Here is a 19735-nt window from a genome sequence, read left to right as displayed (position 1 = left end):
GTCCCAGCCAGGAAGGATAAGGGCAGGGGCAGGGAACCATACCCTCGGTCCGGCCCCAGGCCAGTCTGTAGGCTGTGGCTCCAGTGACCCCGACCCAGGTGACTCGCAGAACATCACTGGAAGCATTGAGGATCTGCAGCTTCGACACACTGCCCACGGGCGCAGGGTCTGAGGGCAGAGGCAGGGTGAGGGGTCAGGGGCCACTGGATGGATGAACAGTGTGGCAGTGCAAACCTGGTCAATGCAGGGAAGTCTGAAGGTCAATGTGAGGTTAGTATGGTCCAGTTAGTGTAGGCAACCTCTGAGAGGGAGGATGCCAGTGCCCCAGAGTGGGCAGTGTGAAGCAGCCAGGAGGTCACTGAGGGCAATCACTTAGTCAATGTGGAGAAGTCAGTGAGTAGTGATGGAGTGGTCCACTGGAGCAGTCAGGAATACACAGTGGGGTGGGGTAGCCAATGAGATGTGATTGTGAGCTGGCCAGGGCCCACTCACCTGTCCTCACAACCACAGAGGCGGGCGTCCCATCCACACCAGCCACATGAGGCCACACGTGTACTGTGTACTTGGTATCTGGCTCCAGCCCATCCAGCTCAGCCACTGTGGCCTCTCCAGAAACCAACTGGGATTTCTCTGGGCCTGGGAGTGAGGATGGAGGCAGCTTCAGGGCTAGCTAGAATCTGCCCACCCCCCCAATGCTCCACCTGGACCCTTAATAAACTCCCAGCCCCCATTCCTCCCAGACCTGCCCCCCATGACCCTCCAAAACCTCTGGTTCCCACCATAGCCTGAGTGCCAGGAGACCCTGTATCCTGTGGCACCAGGAACCCTATTCCAGGAGATGGTGACAGATGAGCTGCTGGTCTGCGTCACATGGATACTCCTCACTGGGCCCAGTGGGTCTGGGGGGAGAAGCAATGAGGAGTCCAATGGAGGAGGCAGTGGAGGGTCTGATGGAGGAGGGGGACTATCTAATAGAAGGCTGTGAGAGTCTCACAGGAGGCAGGGATCCGATGGAGGAGGTAGTTAATGGGCCAGATGGGGGAAAAACCTGGGGGTTCTGACAGAGGAGATAGTGGGAATCTGAGGTGGCAGGTGATGGGAATCTGAGAGAGAAGAGGGTCTGACAGAGAACATACTAGGGTTCCAATGGAGGTCTGAGGAGGCAGTGAGGGGCTCTGACAAAGGGAAAAGTTTAAGTCTAAGAGGAGAGCAAGGTGGAGCAGAAAAGGCAGCGGGAGCCTGAGCGATGAGGTGATAAAAATCTGAGGGCAAAGAGAGTGAGATCTTTGAGGAGAGGCAGAGGAATCTGAATAAGGTGGGGGCTTAAGAGGAGGAAAGGGAGACCAAAGGAGAAAGCAGGACTCTGAGGGAGAAGGCAGTGGGAATCTGAAGAGGGAGACTGTTCTGGGGTGAAGCAAGGATCTGCGAGGGGAGGCAGGGGGGTCTAACGGGGCACTGGAGATAGCTAGTCAAGGGGCTGGGTCAGGCCCTGACCAGTTCGAGCCACGATGACCACAGAGGGTCCCTCCTCTCTCCCTCGAAGTGCTGACACAGCCACCTGGTAGGAGGTTCCAGGCCGTAGCCCCATGAGATCTGTGGCAGTGGATTCTGGGGGCAATGTCTGGCTGGACTCCGGACCTAGGGTCAGAGGGAAGTGTTGGCATGGCTCTTGCCTGTCCCCCAATCCCCCAAACCCTGGTTGTTCCTCTCCATAGCCCCCCACATGCACACCCCACACTGACCACTGTCTGTCCTCCAGCTAATCCGAAATCCACTGGCTCCAGGAACAGGTCCCCAGGCCACCCTCACCCGTGTTGCATCTGATGCCACAACTCGTAGCCCTGGGATGGCAAGTGGGGTTTCCGGTTCTGGGGGTTAAAGACAGAGGTCAGGGTCAAGACCAGGACTGGAGTGAATCAGGCAGCTGTTCCCCCCACAACCCCCCTGCAGTGCTCACCCTGGCGGATAGTGAGGGTGCTGGCACTGCCCTCACGGCTGCCCACTCGAGCAGACACCCGCACAGTGTAGCTTAGCCCAGCCCGGACATCATCCAAGTCAAAGGCTGTCTGACTCCCAGGAAGCACCAGGGTCCGCTCAACCCCTAAGAGAGAAGGCAGGATAGGTGGGCCGGGGTCTGTGAGACACAGGGATGTGGGATGATGGCGGTCAGTGATGCACAGTGACACAGGATAATGGACCAGTGAGGAATGGAGACACAGGATGATAGGGGTAGGTGGACAGAGACATGGAATGTAGGACAACAGAAATCAGTGGATAGTGCTGTGAGTTGACAGGTCATCCACAGACAGTGATGTGGAGTGATGGGGGTCAGTACTGGATGGGGACAGGGGATGAGAGGTCAGCGTGGACAGTGGTTCCAGCTAGAGCAACAGAAGGGTAGGGCTTGAGCTTGTGATTGCGGAGAAGGGCCAAAGCTGCAGACAGGGATGCGGGCAGTGAGTGGATATGATCTGGGTGAGAAGATGGGCTGAGGCAGGGCTGGGAGCGGAAAGACTCTGAGAGGCCTGGGCTCCGTTGCCACCTTGGGGGATAGTTGGACAAGGAGACAGGAGGAGGCTGTAGAAACCCAGGAGTGCAAAGTGTTGGGGTGAAGATGGAGTCAGACCCCAAAAGCTGGAACTTTAATGTGTGGCTGTGTCCCGGCATGGCTGTGTCCACCTCACCCTGGGTGCTGCGCACAGTGATGCGGTACTCGGTGGCACCAGGGACTGGGCTCCAGGATACTCGCACCTGCTGCCCAGGCAGCTCGGTCACCTTCAGGTCTGTCACAGGGCCTACAGGCAGCTCTGGCCCTGTTGGAGAGCAAGGCATGAAGGGCTGCCCCTGGGCCCCTGTACCTTCCCCTCTCGCTTGGCAAGGCCCACGGAGCCCTCACCTGTGGGGACCACAGTTGCAGGCGTGGCTACCTCGCGGCCCTCCAGCAGAGTATAGAGCGTGAGGCGATACTCAGTGCCTGGTTGCAGCCCATCCAGCTGGTAGCGGGTCACATCAGAGGGCAACACCACCTTCTGTGGCACCCCCAAGCCTGCAAGATGACAGTGTCAGTCTGGCTGAAGCCAAGCCTGACCCTGCCTGCCCACCCCTCTCCCCTGCACTGACCACTCTCACGCCGCCATTCCAGCCGGTAGCCACGGGCCTCAGGCACCAAGTTCCAGGAAAGGAGAATGGAGGTGGGGCCCAGGATGACTGGGCGCAGGGTCTGCTCCACAGAAGCGTCTGCCCAGGGCACATGGGATGTGAGCGGCCTCTGTGCCCTGCCTGCCTGCCCACCCACTGCGAAGAAAGCACCCAGCCTTCTCACCAGTGCGGGCAGTCAGGGAGGAGGCAGATCCTTCGCTACGGCCAAGCAGGGTGCTCACAGTCACCTCGTAATCCGTGCTAGGCTCCAGGTCACGCAGCAACAGTGACCCCTGCCCTGGGCCCAGCTCCTGCTGCTGTGTGACACCACCTGCACGGGGGGCACCAAGGGATCAGTGCACTTTGCAGACTCAGGACCCTACAATCCTGTGTGAGGTGCTGGGATCCCCTCAGCCCACACTTCTCACTCACCTCTGAGGACCCTCCATGTCACACGGTAGCCAGTGGCACCTGGCACACTCCGCCAGGCCACCAGGAGGCTGTGGGCTGTGGTATTCTGGATGGTCAGCTCTGGCCCCTCCAGGGCAGCTGGGGGAAGGTCCAGCAGGGATTAGTGGAGTCAGGAGTGGGGAGGGGGGACTAGGCGGTTAGGTGAGTGGGGTCAGAGGTTAGCAGAATTGCTCACTGGTCCGCGCTGTCCCGCTCACAGCCTCCCCGATGCTGTTGGCGTAGAGGGCGACCACAATCACTTGGTACTCGGTCAGTGGCCGGAGCCCCTGCAGCTGTGTGCTGGTCTCACCAGCTGGGATGCTTACCTGTCCAGGGTTAGAGGTCACTCTACGTTGCCCTGCCAAGTCCCCAGCCCTCCACCTACCTGACACCTACTCCTGACATCCTTACCTCCCGCCGCTCGCCTGGCAGTGGCTGTCCCAGCCCTGTCAGAGGAGTGTACTGGACCTTGTAGCCAGTCACCGGGCCACTGGCCGCTGTCCACTGTACTCTCAAGGATTGACTGCCTGCTTCAGACAGCACCAGGTCTCGTGGCCCAGACGTCAAGTCATCAGCTGGGAAGGGTGAGGAGTCAGGCAATCAGGCAGAAGGATCAGGGGTCAGACGTAAAGTGTAGCATTGAGGTCAAGGGTCAGGAGCACATGAGGTCAGGTCAGCACCTCTAGGGCAGGATCAGAGGACAGAACCTCCAGCTCGGTGTCAGGAGCACACGGAATGGAATCAGCACTCCCAGGTTTGGGGAGGGAGGTCAGAGGTCTAGGTCAGGGCACAAGCGGAGGCAGGAACTCACTGGGCAGGGTCACAGGCACACCACCAGCAGTTGTGCACACTCTCCGGGAAACAAGGGGCAGCAGTGTCCTCAAGATACTGAAGTCGTTGACGAAGAAGAAGAAATCACTGGTCGGCTGTGAGGCAACTCGCTTCAGCTCCTCAGGATCGGCATTCTTGATCCCTGAGGTGATGTCCAATCAGAGCTCAGCTGTCCACGTGCCCTCTGACTGGCCCCTGCCACAGCCCACTCGTCTCCCCAGAGTGGTACTCACCCACAGCAAACAGCTTGACCCCCTGCCCCTTCAGCCGCTGGGCAGCCGTGTCCACCAGGTCCTGGGATTTCCCATCTGTGATGAGGATGCAGACCTGGGCAGGTGCAGGGGTTAAATCAGTGCTGCCTCAGACAGCTAACATGGGGGGCATGGCAGGGTGGGAGATTACCTTGGGGACACCAGGTCGGGCCAGCTCGGGCAGAAAGATGTGGTCAGCCACGTGGAGAATTGCAGCCCCAGTGCGTGTGTTGCCCCCCTTGTAGCTCAGCTCACGGATGGCTCGGATCACCTCGCCCCCGGAGCCTGAGCCAAGTGCATCGAGGCCAAACTCCGTCCTGCGCAGGGAGGGGAAGGTGACAACAGGCTAGGGACCAGGACCTTCTCTGGCCATGGCCTTTAGGAGGCCCATGGGGTGAGGTCTGTGAATGTCAGGCCCCCTTGAGGGTCCCCTTGGTTCTGTGACTCCACCTCTGAAGCCATTAAGTTAACAAACTCCTCTGGTACCCCTCTGTGCTCTGCTGGTGGCTGGAGCTCTTGGGGCTTCCTACCTCGGGGGGCAGGATGTCTGGTTAATTAATTGTGGGAGGAAGGGTCCGGTTGTAGGGAGCTGGATGTTGGCCAGACAGGGAGACCCTGTGTGAGGGGAGAGGCCGAGGGCTGGAACATGGAGAGTTCAGTAGACAGGGGGCATCTGAGGCCCCTGGGCTCTCCATCTCCAGATGAGAAAAGACAGTCCTGTCTTTGACAGGACAATAGCCTGGAGGTGTCTCAGGTGTGAGGACTCTACCTGGGAGATCCCTGCCTCTGTCTCCAGAGGAGGTCCTGGCTGGGGGAAGGAGGGTCTCTGGGTTCCCCAAAGCCTGGCCTAGGGGTTTCTGGGCTCTGCTTCTGTAGGGGAAGAGTCCTGGACAGATCTCCGGGTCCCCCGCTCCAGGGGCTACCACTCACCGTGGATCGTCGCTGTACTGCACGGCAGCAAAGCGCACACCTTGTGCACTGGCTGCCCCAGAGAAAGGAAGCACCAGTCCCTCCAGGAAACTGCGCACTTCACGGAAGTTGCCTCGGCCGATAGATGAAGAGCCATCAAGTAGGAACACGATGTCAGCAGCATAAAGGCGAGTGCAGGTCACTGGGACGGGGAGGAGACATCATGCTCTTGTCTTGGAGCCCACCCACCCCTCCCTGCACTGTGGTCCCTCGGTACTAGGGGCTGGAGAGGTTGGAGTAGGCCTCATCAGCTAAGCGAACTGCCCGGGCCGCCTTGGGCCTGGGAGACTTGGAGGGTGGCACGGAGGGGCCCAGAGCAGACTTTCCTTGGAGGACTGGTGTGTGCAGAGAAGGGAGAGCCACGGACGCGGGTGTGGATCTGGGGCTGGGGTTGGCCTTAGGGGCCAGGGTGGAGTGACAGAGAGTAGGCGACCCAGTGCGCATCTGGGGAGACCCAGAGTTTGAGACCCATTAGAATAGGGTGAGGTTTGGGAGAGCCAGCACGGAGCTGCAGCGGAAGGTTTGGGGAGTCGGGGGAGAGTTAGTAGGGGTGACGGTGGGGTCGTGGAGGTGGGGGATCCCAGACGAAAGCCACAGGTGACTGGGTACAGCGCCTTGGACGGCGTCCTTCCCAGCGGTGCCCACCTCTCTCCCTCTGCTGGGCCCGCACTCGGAGCGCCTCTGCCAGGATCCCCGCGCAGAGCGCGGCCACCAGGAGCGGCGGCCTCATCCTGGGTGGGGGAGACAGTCAGCCAGGCCCCCAGCCTCTGTGCCCCGGCCCGCGGCTGTGGCAGGTCTGAGCCCAGCGCTCCCCCACCCTAGCCCCCGTCTTGCCTGCCGGTGCGTCAGTCCGCCGGCTCCCGCCGCCAGCCGTTGCTGCAGCCCGCCGCCACAGCAGAGAAAAAGTCCCTGATCCCGGGGGGCGGAGCTGCGGGCGGGGTCCGAGGCGGCCCGCCCCCCACCCAGCGTCCCAAAGGTCGCCGCCCCCACCACCCCTGCCCGACAGAGGATCTGAGTCCACTTAGGTGTAAAGTCCCCCCGCCTCCTGTGGCTTCCAGGACTCCCCTAGAAGGGTCTTGACAAATGCTGAGGGGAAACCTCTCCAACTCTGTCTAGGGTCAGAAGTCTTGGCTGCTTTAAGGTCAGAGTGACTAGTGACGTGACTGCTGGAGGCTGGAATTCAAATAGGTTCCTGGGGACAGAGGAGACAGCAGGATGGTGGTTGGGGGAGGCTGCAGCTGGAGATGACTCACCCCCCCAACCCTATGGGGGTGCCCAGACAAGCCTTCAGGCCATGAGTCCCGCCGGCCACTCCTGTGATTCAGCCATCCCTCTGTCTGTTGGATCTCCTGTGCCCCACCCCAACCCCCTTGACAGCCAGAGCAGCCCCTAGCAAATGAGGTGCTCTGGGCTTATCCCAGGGAAACCAAAGCACCATTGGGCTGCATCTGAAAAATGCCTACCTCCCACCTTGGGAAGGGGAAGCCAGGAGGAGAGAATCTGTGTCATGCATATGCATACGTGTCTACCCTAGTACCCCGCACCCCCTACCATGCCCTAAACCAGTCCCAGGCAGATGCCATCCAGCTGTGCCTGTAGGGACCGGGATTGTCCATATGTGCAGGGTGGGACCACCCACAGTGACAGCTCAGCTCTCAGGAATCCACCCCTTCCTGCCTACACCCCCACTGGTGGCCCTGTCCTGCTTAGTCCCCCTAAGTACACGTCCTCATTCTGGCCAGCCAGAGTCTCCTCCTTCACTCTGTTCTTCTCAAAGACCTTCTTCCACCCATTATCCCCATCAGGCTCAGAGGTCATCGTGCGCCTTCCCTCCTTTCCTCACTGCTCTCAGGGGCCACCTGTAGCTGCCACTTTCATAACTACCCTTGCCCCACAGCTCTTCCCTTAACCAGCCTGACTTCCCATCCATCTCCCTCAACTGGCTTCTGTGAATGTAGACTGTCCCCTTGAACGCATCTCCGGGTCACAAATACTACCCAGAGGAGGTGAGTCTTCGTACATGCATGTCTTCATTATAGGGGAGTGATGCCAAGGTAGAGATAGTCCCAAGAACAGTAGGTCCCCCCCTTTTCTTTTCCTGCCAGTCCTAGAGAATTCTGAGAAGCCCACAAAGTATGTCTATATTCATCACTGCCCCCGGGCCCCTTCTGACATGCCTGGCCCTAGTCCTCTCCTGGGGATCAACAAAATGAGTGGGGAGAGATGCGGACAGCACCTCTTCATCTCCTCTGGGCTCCTTCACAGACTGGGGGCTCTGGTATGGCCAGAGCTGGAGGCAATGAAGACCACCCATGCTGCCCGTTTTCCTACTGCCCAGAAGGCCGAAGTTACAGAATGACCCCTTTTATCACTGAACCCACCCCCTCTCATAGGATACAGTGCTGTGACCCATGGGGCCCAGAACCTTTTTCCAAGGTCATGGTCTCCTCACCCATGTCCCAGGACCCCCACCCCTTGAAGCTATCTGGTAGGTGAGAGCAGCAGAGAACCAGACACAACCTCCTTATAGTCCCCAAGACCCTTAGCCCCTCTTGCACATCAGAGGGGCACATACTGTATGGACACACACACACACACAGGTCTAGCCTTTAGGGGAGACTGGACACCCTGCTGAGAGGGCATCAGGACCATGATGTGCCCTTGAAAGGAAGGAGTGCCTACTATGTGGGGGTCACTCAAAGGGTGCTGAGAGAGGCTGTTAGGAGATTTGATCACAGGTGGGGAGGGGTGTGAAACGAGCTCCCAAGAGGCCCATGGGCAGGTGTGACTCTCTGAGGCCACTGGCTCCAGCCTCCAGGTAGGCATGCACACTAGGGCACAGCTCTAGAGTTCACCTCCTTCCATCCGGGTAGCGGGGCCCCAGAGTTCTGTCTTCTTCCCACACTCCCCCAGACATTCCTTTCTTTGGCTTCTGTTACTACCTCTGCCAGGTGGCACCACATCTCTAACTGGGGCTTCTTTTCAGGTTTTCAGCCCCACACATCCTGGACACCTCCAAATGTCTCACCAGAACCATGAAAGAAGCTAGGCAGCTCACCATCTTCCAGCCTACCCCTGCTCTGGGGTACCCTGGCCCCGTCGGGGCTGCTGTCCTACTTGTCCCCTACAGCTCACCCCAGCTCTTCCCTCAGCTGTGACCGCTGCTCCACCATACTGCAGCTCACTAGGGTGCCACAGAAACCTGGCCTGAGAGTCCTCGTGCTGTCTCAGGCTGCCCGAGTCACTGCTCTTCCCAGTAACCTCCAGTGCGCCTCCCCCGACACACCTCCAGAGTAAAGACCAAATCCCCTGGCTTGGTGTGCAGGATCCATGAGGATCGCTTCCAGGCGCTTGGGCTCTCTTGTGTGCCCAGCACACCTGGAGCCTTGAGGACCATGCCTGGACTTAGAAATCAAGCCCTGCATTCCAGGAGCTCAAACTTAGGACAAAGATTTGGCACTTGCTGTTCCCCAGACCCAGTATGCTGCACCTAGAAGCACCCATGGTAGGTCTGTCAGGGTTCTGCACTGTCCAGCAGGTTCTCTCGAGCTGATCACAAAGTAGGAGATGACCTGAATCCTGGATCCAGCTCTGGGCTCTAGAAGGCACTTGATAATTATTTCCTCGTTAACAACTGGTGGCAACAAAGAGATGCAGGAGTGGAGGGGAGGAGGAAGCACTGGGGCAGGGCAGGAGTGGTTCAAGGGTTGCTTTGGCCACTGCAGGGCTGGGAGGCTCGGTGACTTCTGAAGAGCCCACTTCTCAAAAACTGTTGTCCCAGGACCCTACTCCTGACTGCCTGCCAGCAGCACTTCTCACAGGAGAATCCAGCCTCTCATTTCCACTTCCCTCTTGGGCTCCCAGAGAACCTGACTGCAGAAGGGCTGGGGACACAGGAAGAAAGGCCTTGTGCGACCAGGGCCTGAAGGTGGTGGGTGGGGGAACTAGATAGCTAAGAGCTCCACCAGGTCCTGGCTGCCTCAGGGACATGGGAAGGGGATCATCAGGCCAGCAGCTCAGGACTTGCCTGGGACAGATCTAGTCAAGGGAGGGGGCTCAGGCCCCACTGAGCTCAGGGCTATTCTCGGAGCCTGAGTCAGCAGCAAATCGAGGCAAAAGATTCTTGCCCTGCCTGTGCAGGCAACAGTTAGAAATCGAATAGGAACACTATGCCCCAGGCTATCCTCCTCCCAGAATCCAGAGTAAACCTATGAAGGAGACTTACTCAGGGAGAGTCCTTAGCCCTTCCTGGTCCATCTAAGGGACCAGGGACTGCCAGAAGGCAATTGCACAAGGGCCACATCAAAGTGCTTCCCTCCTGAGCCACCCGAGTTCCCAAGCTGGGACCTCTACCAGGGCAAAAGCATGGGTTCCCACACCCCACTCTTGGGACAGACTAGCCAGGAGCATACCCCATGTGGCTAAGTGGAAACATCTGGCTTCAACTCCCTGCAGGCATCAAAGGCTTCCGGCCTCCGTGCTGCGGCCCCCACGCTTGCCCCTGGCTGAGGATACATCAGCATGTGGGAAGACAGAAGGATCTAGGGGATATACACTGGAGTCCCTGCTCCCCCGTCCACTGCCCAGTGGACTCTGTGGCAATGTGAAGAGAAGAACAATGCAGTTCTCAACAAAGGACTTTATTGGAGGTAAGGTAATCCACACGCAGGTCTGAAGAGCTGAGGTGTATGTTAGGGGGCGGGGGGTAGACCATGAACCCCAGCCCCGCCCTCTTGCCTTCACAGCCTTCCAGCCTAGAAACGCAGCCAGAACATGCCGCTACGGATCCGGTTGTAGTCTGGGAGCTGCTCAATGGGGCCTGTGGGGATAGGGTGGGGCGTTAGGGTGGGGTGCCTGGCCTGCACAGGGACACCTGGCCCTGCGCCGCACCCGATCCAGGGCTGCCCAGAGCAGCGCAAGACACGCTCTGAATGGAAAACAAGGAAAAGCACATTCCCTCAGGGGTGCTGAGCCTGTCCCTTCATGCTCCCTGGCTCTTAGAGCCCCACCCTATACATGGAGGTGTCCGTTACCTGGCGGGTGTGGGGTATTGATGGAGGCACCTTGGCAGGGAGTCAAGGAGCTGCTGGGACAGGTTTTCTAAGCAAGAACTCCCTGGCAACCAGGCTACTGGGCAGAGCCTCTCAGGGGGCCTCAGTTGCTGCTGCCAGTATAGGCTGGCCGGGGGGAGAGGGGGAGCAGAGGCAGAAGGAGCCTAAAAGGAGACCTGAGGAAAAGGATAAAGAACAGGCCCTCCAGGCAACTCACCAAATCCAGCCACCGCTGGACACTGGTCATAGAAGTACTTGGAGCAGACCTCACGTACCACGCTGGCATCCACTTCCTGCAGGGTGAGGCAGAGCACACCAACTGACAGGCAGGCTCCTGGGACTACCTCAGCCAGTCAACACTACTGAGATGGTCCATATGGACCATGGCACTGCCCCCTCACCTGAAGGCGAAAGGCAGCAGGGCCCTCTCTCCTGTAGACCACCACAGGCCCCGCCCATTCCCTCAGCCATCAGTGCCTCTGCCCTGTCCTCCAATTATACCACCCCTGCTGGTGACGCTGCCTAGGACATCAGGAATGCCTACAGGAGCTGTCTACGCTGTCAGGCCTCAACTCCCCGCCCTCTGGGGAGCCTGCCAGGTCTAGAGTCCAGAACCTCTCCCAGGGGCCCATGTTACCGCAATCCGGCTTTCCCACTCAGCCAGGGGGATGCGACGGCCATAGGTCAGGAGACTACGTCCGATGTCCTCACACACAGGAGTGGTGCCTGCAAGGTCAGGGAGGTTTCCAGGTCCAACCGGTCCGGTCCCGGAGCACAGGCAAACACTGAAGCTCTGGCTCCGGGCGGACACCTGGACGGTGCTCGGACTCGGAATCCCAGCCCTCACTTCTACAACCACCTGCTACTGTAGCAATGGGCTATTGTTGACCTGGCCTGCCCATGCAGCATCTGACATGCCAAGCCCCTGGGGGTGGGAGTGGGGGTATGGCATGGCCTTCAAAGTCTGCCTTCCCATCTTGGTTGGGCATGGTGGCTACACTGGGGCTTCTCTGCCAGGATGTGCTCCACCCCCTCTCCAAAGGGCTGCAGCACTCACCGTCCAGATGAGACACCAGGGCATTTCGGAGGATGTTTTTGCCCCGGAGCACCTCATTCTCTGTGGCACTGGTGCACAGGCGCATCCTAAAACGGTAGGGGACGGGATGGTCATCCCCCAGAGACCGTGCTGTCTGCAAGCCCCCTACTGTCCTCAAAGGCACCTCCTGCACCCAGCAGTACTGGGCTGCCACTCACCACTGGCCTTGCAGGAAGAACATCATGTCATCGATTTTCATGCGCTCACAGACAAAGTGCGCACCCAGCAACCCAGTGTCTGCATAGCAGATATTGAAGGTCTGGAAACTCTGGCACAGCTTGTTGGCCACGGAGACTGCAGCCAGTGGGCTAGACAGGTGCTACCGGGGCAAGGAGCGTTAGCACCCACCTTCCTGCCTGTGGTCCACACCCTGCCCCCACAGCAGGGGAGCCCACACCTGACACCCTCTGTTCCCGGAGGGCAAAGTCCTGTGCCCGCCCCGGCACTCACCTTGCCACCACCATAAGTGCAGTCATAGTGGCCAATGATGGCATTGGCTACTTGGAGGGCCACATTGTCCGGGTTGGCCCAGCCAGGCCCCTCTACTGCAATAGCCACATGGGCCAAGGGCAGAGCATCATCGCGGTGGCGGATCTGAAATGGTACATGGCAAGACTGAGAGACAGCCACAATGTCCAGGCGACAAGAAAGTTAGCGGGTGTGGGTGAGGCATGCACACGCGTGCATGAACATGTGTGCTTGTGAAGCAGTGGCTACAGGACCTGTTCCCAACTCCTGAGGTACCTCTGGAGTCCTGAAGATAACTGTGTACGCAAGCACCCCTCCAGAGGCCCCAGCTGAGAACACTACCCCTGCCCACAAGGCCGCCCACCTCGCTGCCAGTAAAGCGACATGGAGCGAGAGTGGGCACGGTGTCCTCCGTGTATGTCTCAGAGACACTGCTGAAGTGCTTCTGGGCGAGATCTAGCAGCTGCCGGTGCTCCACCCCTGCCGAGACAAGAGCGCGGTCACCAGTCAGGGGACTTGCACACAGGTGGAGGCCCCCTGTCCCATCTCAGTGGGAGACGGCAGAAGGAAAACAGGGTATCAGGACAGGGTGAGGGAAGAGAATCCTCCATAGACAGACTCTGCCTCACGGGGAGGGAAGGCACCTCAGGGTCGAACAGCACCCATCACCTCAACCACAGGGAAGCAAGCGGCGTGCTGTGCCTGAAGATGGGTCCCCATGTGATGCGTTCTCACCCACATCAAGGACAAGATGGGGCTCCCTGGACACAAGGCCACCTGTCCTGCTTTGCCCCTCTGGTCTTTCCTCAAGCAGATGTGGGCCGCTGCCCTATGGGCACTGGCAAATGAGAAGGTAGTGACCAGCTCTGAGTACTTTTACAAACGACACTGTAAACTCAGGCCCTCTGGACCGCCATAGACTTCACATCCTCGCCTTGACTAGAGGAAGCCTCTGCTGCTCTAGCATCTTGACCAGTAGGTGCCCAGACCCCACTGGACTCAACGCAGTCTTACGTGTCACTAGCTTACACTGCTCTTGGTCCCCAGGTTCACAGCCCTCGAAGCCACCAATCATGCTCTTTTCATCAGTCCGTTTCACCCACCCAGCTGCCAAGGCCACAGCTGGAGAAGCATCCTTAATCCCACGCCCGTCCCTCCTGCAGAGTTCCATCGATAGAACCATCCTGAGTCTATCCCCTCCCTCACTCGCTCCTGCCACCTCCCACCAGACACCTGCTACAGCCCCCCACTGGCCGGCCTGCCTTTGCTTTGGCCCACACATGGCAACCAAGCATCCGGCTGTGACACTGCCCTGCCCCCCGCTCGGGTTCTCCACTCCCCACCCAACTGACCCCCCCATTCTTTAGACCTCGGTTCCAACAACGATATGCTCCAAGAGCACCCCCTAACCTCCAGCTCTGAGTCCTCCATTTCAGTCCCCTGCCACTGGTGCCTCCCCTTAAAGGCACTTCCCAGTCTGTCACTGAATGTGTGTTGTCACACCCCAGTGTCTGGCCTGCCCACTAGCAAGGCTGCAAGGAACAAACCTGGGGGCTAGTATCTCCCACCAGCCTGCAAACTGGGTCTCCTCACACAGGCAGGACTGAGAAAGTCCTGTACTAATGAGAGGGAGCAGCTTTCCTACGTGGTGGGTCCCAGTGGTGGTGGAAGGGCAGATTCCCATCCCGCCTCAGAAAGCATGGGAGAGAGGTCACTCTCCGCAAGGACAGGACATGACCAGGGTCCCCAGGAGTGGAAGATCCCCTGTGGTCAGAACCAGGAGATCTGGGCCCCGGTAAGCAAGGCTGGTACTCACGCACCCATTACCACAAGGCTTCAGTGAGCTCATCACTCACCTCCGGCTGCTGCGAGCACCATGCGAGGGGCCTTGTAATGCCTGCTGAGGTACTCGGTCAGGTCTGCACGAGATAGCTTCCTGCAAGACATACGGCTAATGGCTTAATGCCTCTCCCAAACCACAGAGGTCTGGGTCTCACAAAACAGAGCGGAAGAGACAGACAAGGGAAGACATGGCTTCTCCAGGGATCAAGCCCCTCAATCCCCTTCCCCATTTCTGTCACCCAGCCCTCCAGGGCCCTGCCTCATGTCTGCTCTTAGGTCAGACTCAGTCCTTCCTCCCCGAGGGAAGAGCTGATGCTGTTGAGGCTCTCAAGGGGCAGTATCAGAGCTTGTCCCACCATGGGACAAGGAGCCACACAGACAGGATCCCCAATGCTCCCTCCCTCAGGATTTCAGGACACGCATAAAATCATACCCTACGAAGAAGCCTGCGATGTGAGTAAAGACCGTATTTTAAAAGGTCCGCAGGAACCACAAGGCACAGAGAAAACATTTCCAGTTGTGCAGATTAAGAAGTATTATAGCAAAGACCAACTAAAACCAAACTCGTGTGGATAGGGCTTGAACACATTCCAGCACAGGCCCAGCCAACCCTCACCTGACATTCCCACTGGGTCCCTCCACAGCCTGGGCCAGGGGCGTGCCCTGGAATGCTGTGGCGTGCAGGTAGTCAAAGACCACGTTCCGCATGCATGCATCACTCTCCTGCAGCTCCTGTAGGATCACATCACGCTCCTTCTCAATCTGGGAGTCTTCTAGGGCGCAGTTCTGCACAATGTCGGCCAGAAGCTCCACAGCTGGGTTCGAGAAGGGCAGGTTTGGGAACCAGGTGGGCCACTGCAGCCCATAACAGCACAAACCCCCAGGCCTAGCATGCCTACTTGCCCTGCGGCAAGGATCTGCTGTCAGGGTAGCCGTAATCTTCAGCCAGGCCGAGTTCCTGGGGGCCTGTCCTCTGCACACTTGAAGTCCTATCCCCGTCCCTGACCCCTCCAGATGTTACCTTTCGGCAGGTCCTTGGACAGTGCCTTGATGTAGTATGCCGTGTGCTCCCGGGTGCTGTAGGCATTGAGATGGGCCCCCATGCTCTCCACCTCCTTCTCCAAGGCATTGCCAGGCCGATTTTTTGTTCCCTGGAGCCACATATCAATACGACCAATCAGGAGCCACATGGGAACTCAGGACCCCCATCTTCAAAGGTTAAAGTCCCAGCAGGGCCAGTGGTCTACAGGCACCTCCCTCAGCTACGACTATGGGGAAGTATGGCCTGCAGTCTGTCCTCACCGAGTGCCGAGCAGGCCACAGTATCATGAGCTAACTAACAGAATGGAGACAACAAGGGGCCAGGAGAGGAGAGCATGGTCAGTACAAGTGTTGGCGTCTGAAATCCAAAGCTCCACACCAGCCTGATCGTACCAGCACCAGTCACCTTACTGACATAGTCAGGTTATGTCACATCAATGTTCAGGTGATGCTGCCATTACCCATTCATATGACTGTGCGTGTCTACTGGACACTTCTGTGGGACTCAACCCCAGTCCCATATGTACGTGTGGGTGTGACTCTCTACTGGCACACACACATGCATGTTGAGATCTACACACATATCTATGATGCTGCTGCTGGCTAGGCTATCTACCTGGGCCTGCTCCATACCCCTCCTTGTCCTTATCTCCTTCTCCATTTTTTTATTCATTTAAAAAACTCAGACTCCATGCCAACAGGCTGGCTTAGGGGCTGAGACTGGTGACTGTCCCTACCGTCAAGAAAGCTCAAACAAGAGATACCCAGGTATTCTGCCAGAGCAGAATATTTCACAAGAACACGTACTTGCCCAAGTCTGTGAATTTGTTAAAATGCACATAGCTATCTATACATTCAATTACACACCAACATGTGCAGACGACACAGACCTGGCCTCTCTGGTGAGGAGTGGGGCTCCTGTGGCTCCCTGCGTATTTTTCTGGCTCTGGGAGGCTTGTGCAGAGGTTGACCAGATAAGTGCGCACTCAGGAGAGCCCAAACCCTCATGATTCCTTCCAGAAAGGCCAGCCAGAGACGGCCCCCAGCTGAAGCCCATAACTGAGGAGGATGGTTTTGCTGACCTGCATCCTCAGGAGGGACAACAGGCAGCTGTATGCCCAGGGGAGACGTAGGACTTCAGGAGCCTCACCTTGAAAGCCAGATGCTCCAGAAAGTAACCTGCCCCATTGTTCTTCTCAGTCTCGTAACGGCTGCCAACATCAATCCACACCCCAACCTGGACAAGAAGCCACCGACAAAGTTAACATACAAACCACCCGAGACTCCACTCACACCCTACCCTGGGTGACTCAGCCGAACCCCAGGTAGGGGCTCATGGTCCCAGGGTGGGGGACAGCTGTCTCAGTAGCACCCCTGTGCTTGGAGATAACGCTGTGCCCTGGGCACAGGCACAGGCTGAAAGACTTACTGTGCTCGGTCCCAAAGAAGTTTCTAACTGCACATTCACGCAGCTCCATTATCAATATGAACTTTTTATATTGTCTTGCTTTTCAGTTGATTTTTTACTTTTTCTAGGCAAGCAACACATCATTTGCAAACAACAATTTATTTTCTTTTTTCTGGTGATTTTGTTGTTTCCCCACTAAGGAAGGAGGCTGTTGGTTTAGATACTGAACATTTTATCTTATTAAGCAAGTAGCCTTCACTCACAATTATTTAAAAAAGTTTTAATCAGACCTGGATACCTAATATTGCCAATTGTCTCCTTGGCACCCAACGAGAGAATCCCATAATCTTTAAAATATATATATATATATATTTTTTTTTTTTTGGTTAATGTTTGTTTATTTTTGAGAGAAAGAGAGACAGAGTGTGAGCGAGGGGGGAGCTGAGAGAGAGGGAGACACAGAATTCCAAGCAGGCTCCAGGCTCTGAGCTGTCAGCACAGAGTCCAACACAGAGCTCAAATTCACAAACCTTGAGATCATGACCTGAACAGAAGTTAAACGCTTAACCGACTGAGCCACCCAAGTGCCCCTCTCATAATTTTCTTAATAGCCTCCCACTGTGCCATGAAACACGTCACACCACGTACCTCACATAGGTCACATAGATCTAGTCTTTTAATTTTTCTTTACAGTTGATTTAAAAATTTCACATCTACTTTCCTTTTTTATTTATTTATTTTTTAATTTCTGAGAGAGACAGCGTGAGCAGGAGAGGGTCAGAGAGAGAGGAAGACACAGAATCTGAAGCAGGCTCCAGGCTCTGAGCTGGCTGTCAGCACAGAGCCTGATGCGGGGCTCGAACCCACAAACTGTGAGATCATGACCTGAGCCGAAATTGGACACTTAACCGACTGAGCCACCCAGGCGCCCCTCACATCTACTTTCCTAAGAGATGCTGATATACATATGTCGTAAATTCTTACACTAACATCTATTTCATAACTAATATTTTAGGAAGAAAAATTCACCTTACAACCCATGATAGATATCTTTGGATTATAATTGACAGCGTACTTTCTCTGGCACTTGGAACACAGTGGTGCCCCTTATAGTCTAGAGCATCTGAGAGTCTATAAAATACAGCATTCTCTCCCAAACTTTTTTTTTTTTTAGTTTATTTACTTATTTTGAGAGAGAGTGTGAGCAGAGGACGGGCAGAGACGGAAAGAATCCCAAACATGTTCTGTGAGGTCAGTGCAAGGCCCAATGGCAGGACTTGAACCCACAAACCTTGAGATCCTGACCTGAGCCAAAATGAAGATTCAGACACTTCACTGACTGAGCCATCCAGATGCCCCATCTCTCAAACTGGCTTAACAGGTCAGTTCATAGAAGTGCCACATAAGGAAGTTGCCCATGATCTTTTACTGTGTTTAGTAACAACTTATAACGAAACACATTATCTGTTCCTGGAAAACTAGAATTTACTAATGAAGCCACTTAACGTGGAGTGTGGGGTCCAGAGAAGAGGATTACATCTTGAGAGTCTTCTCACCTATTCATATACTGTATCTCGCCAAGATTTCTCTCAAGTCAATTTTGAAAATTTGTATTTTTTTGGAAAGCCATCCATTTCCTTGGAATCTTCAAATGCATTCCTTTCGCAAGTGCGTAAGTGGTCTAGCCAGGAGATTATGGCTTTGGGCTGTTAGCCTAGCAGTCACCTTAGGTCTCTGAAACCCATTTTCCTCATAAAATGAAAGCAGGATCACTGCTCTCATATGAGCTGCTTAAGAAAACGCTGCAAAGGAACTTGGGCCTCCTGCTTAGCAGGCATCATATGCTAAACGAGTGTTAGCTATATGGCCCAAGAAGTCAAGCCTAGCTAGGGTCAGGATTAAGGTAGCAGAATCAATCCAGCAGCGGGCAGAAAGAAGTCTGACCCAAATCACAGAGGACTCGGGCCCAAGGTCACACCCTGACCTGAGAAAAGACGCCAGGAGCAATACGGAGGCGACCTCCCGAGAAGGGGCCCCGCTCACCGTGCAGGTAGGCTGGGAGGACTGCTCGGAGGCCACTCGCAGTCCGTTGTCCAGCAAGCTGACCTGTGTCTCTGGCACGCTCTGGAGAGCTTGGGCGAAGGTGGCGGTGCTCCGCAAGGCAGGCGACCTCAGCAGGGCCGGCTGCTGGAAAGAGACAACCGAGACTGAGGGGCTGGGTTGCGGGATCTCTCCTCGGCTCCCAGGCTGCTGGCTGCCAGGCCAGCAGTGGGAACCTGGTTCCCAGACCCTCGGCCAGCTGCCAGACTCCCATCCCCGCTCAGCGCCGTGACCTTCCCATGGCCCTGACCCCGGAACCTCCCCAATCTCGACCCGCTGCCGCTAACAGTCCACTTCCCGTCCGCGTCCCGAAGCTCCGCGCTCCGCAGCCTTATGCTCTCGCTGTCGCCTCACCGAGCGGCGGGTGCGAAGCAGCACTCGAGTCCCGGCGCTGGCCGCCCGGCAAACCGCGGAAGCCGCCATCTTCTAGCTCCAGTCGGCGCCAGGTCGCGCCACGCTTGCGTAAAGAGGGGACGCAGCGGCGTCCGAAGCGCAGGCGCACTACCGCCAACATGGCGCTCGGCTGCCTCCTGGCGGAGACCAAGGCTATTCACATGTGGCTAGTCCGCGGTTCTGTCCGCGCGTCCGCGGGTACCTGCGCACAGCAGCCCACCTGGCTATCCATGGCCAGCGCGCGTCCGTCCGTGGTCCAGTTTATCTTCCCCTTTCACCCGTGAAAGTCAGAATGCGCGATATTTCTCACGAACTGCGGGCATCCCGAATGCACTGCGTGCTCAGAGTTGCAGCGCTGTCCAAGGCTGCAGCCGTCGCGCGTCCGAGAATGGGAGCCCCACCGTCAACCCCGGTAAAACATCAGCGAAGGATCCTGGGACTGTGAGGTAGCTGCTGATCGCGGTTTTCTCTTTAAAGGGATGAATAAGATTCAGATGGTTGACATCGAAGGAACTTAACAATATATTGCTAAGGGGCGCCTGGGTGGCTCAGTAAGTCTGACTTTGGCTCAGGTCATGATCTCGTGGTTCACGAGTTCGAGCCCTGCGTCGGGCTCTGTAATGACAGCACGAAGCCTGGAGGCTGGATTCTGTGTCTTCCCCTCTCCCTGGTTCTACCCGGCTCTTGTTGTCTCTCT

General features: G+C 56.8%; 2 protein-coding genes across 4 annotated transcripts in view; both read right to left on the bottom strand.

Annotated features, from left to right (window-relative positions):
* COL7A1 (collagen type VII alpha 1 chain) overlaps positions 1-6369 on the bottom strand; it is a 30897-nt gene extending 24528 nt beyond the window's left edge. For both annotated transcript variants that reach the window (XM_039228287.1, XM_039228285.1), the window contains exons 1-18: positions 6285-6369; positions 5601-5781; positions 4822-4987; positions 4653-4746; positions 4400-4561; positions 4000-4163; positions 3785-3914; positions 3571-3687; positions 3323-3469; positions 3121-3237; positions 2897-3046; positions 2685-2813; positions 1958-2101; positions 1743-1868; positions 1495-1638; positions 780-899; positions 493-636; positions 43-168 (exon numbers count right to left, since the gene is read on the bottom strand). In XM_039228287.1, the coding sequence (XP_039084218.1) occupies positions 43-168; positions 493-636; positions 780-899; positions 1495-1638; positions 1743-1868; positions 1958-2101; positions 2685-2813; positions 2897-3046; positions 3121-3237; positions 3323-3469; positions 3571-3687; positions 3785-3914; positions 4000-4163; positions 4400-4561; positions 4653-4746; positions 4822-4987; positions 5601-5781; positions 6285-6369 (2446 nt within the window). The remainder of the gene's footprint in view (positions 1-42; positions 169-492; positions 637-779; positions 900-1494; positions 1639-1742; positions 1869-1957; positions 2102-2684; positions 2814-2896; positions 3047-3120; positions 3238-3322; positions 3470-3570; positions 3688-3784; positions 3915-3999; positions 4164-4399; positions 4562-4652; positions 4747-4821; positions 4988-5600; positions 5782-6284) is intronic.
* A 3889-nt stretch (positions 6370-10258) lies between these two features.
* LOC120229346 (cytochrome b-c1 complex subunit 1, mitochondrial) lies at positions 10259-19102 on the bottom strand. Of its 2 annotated transcripts, none has more exons than XM_039228294.1 (13): positions 19000-19102; positions 18589-18732; positions 16288-16374; positions 15118-15247; positions 14713-14911; positions 14111-14190; positions 12619-12734; positions 12237-12380; positions 11945-12105; positions 11748-11833; positions 11328-11416; positions 10908-10983; positions 10259-10458 (listed from the first exon to the last, which is right to left on the bottom strand). In XM_039228294.1, the coding sequence occupies exons 1-13, from the start codon at positions 19066-19068 to the stop codon at positions 10394-10396; spliced, it is 1446 nt and encodes a 481-aa protein (XP_039084225.1). In that variant the 5' UTR covers positions 19069-19102; the 3' UTR covers positions 10259-10393. The 2 variants fall into 2 exon arrangements, with proteins under 2 accessions (XP_039084225.1, XP_039084226.1); XM_039228295.1 differs by having other exon boundaries at positions 18589-18729.
* Positions 19103-19735: the final 633 nt, after the last annotated feature.

The sequence above is a fragment of the Hyaena hyaena genome, unplaced genomic scaffold (genome assembly GCF_003009895.1).
Source record: "Hyaena hyaena isolate Hyena2069 unplaced genomic scaffold, ASM300989v1 scaffold_30, whole genome shotgun sequence".
Lineage (NCBI taxonomy): Eukaryota > Metazoa > Chordata > Mammalia > Carnivora > Hyaenidae > Hyaena > Hyaena hyaena.
Note: the sequence above shows the minus strand (reverse complement) of the source record. Positions and strands in the feature narration are given on the sequence as shown.

What these genes read in the sequence shown, in the direction of transcription:
- LOC120229346 (XM_039228294.1), bottom strand. Translation starts at nt 19,068, where the DNA reads ATGGCGGCTTCCGCGGTTTGCCGGGCGGCCAGCGCCGGGACTCGAGTG. An exon ending in GCACTTATGGTGGTGGCAAG is followed by an intron (nt 12,106 to 12,236) that starts GTGAGTGCCGGG and finishes TTGCCCCGGTAG; the next exon opens with CACCTGTCTAGCCCACTGGC. An exon ending in AGTGGGAAAGCCGGATTGCG is followed by an intron (nt 10,984 to 11,327) that starts GTAACATGGGCC and finishes CTCACCCTGCAG; the next exon opens with GAAGTGGATGCCAGCGTGGT.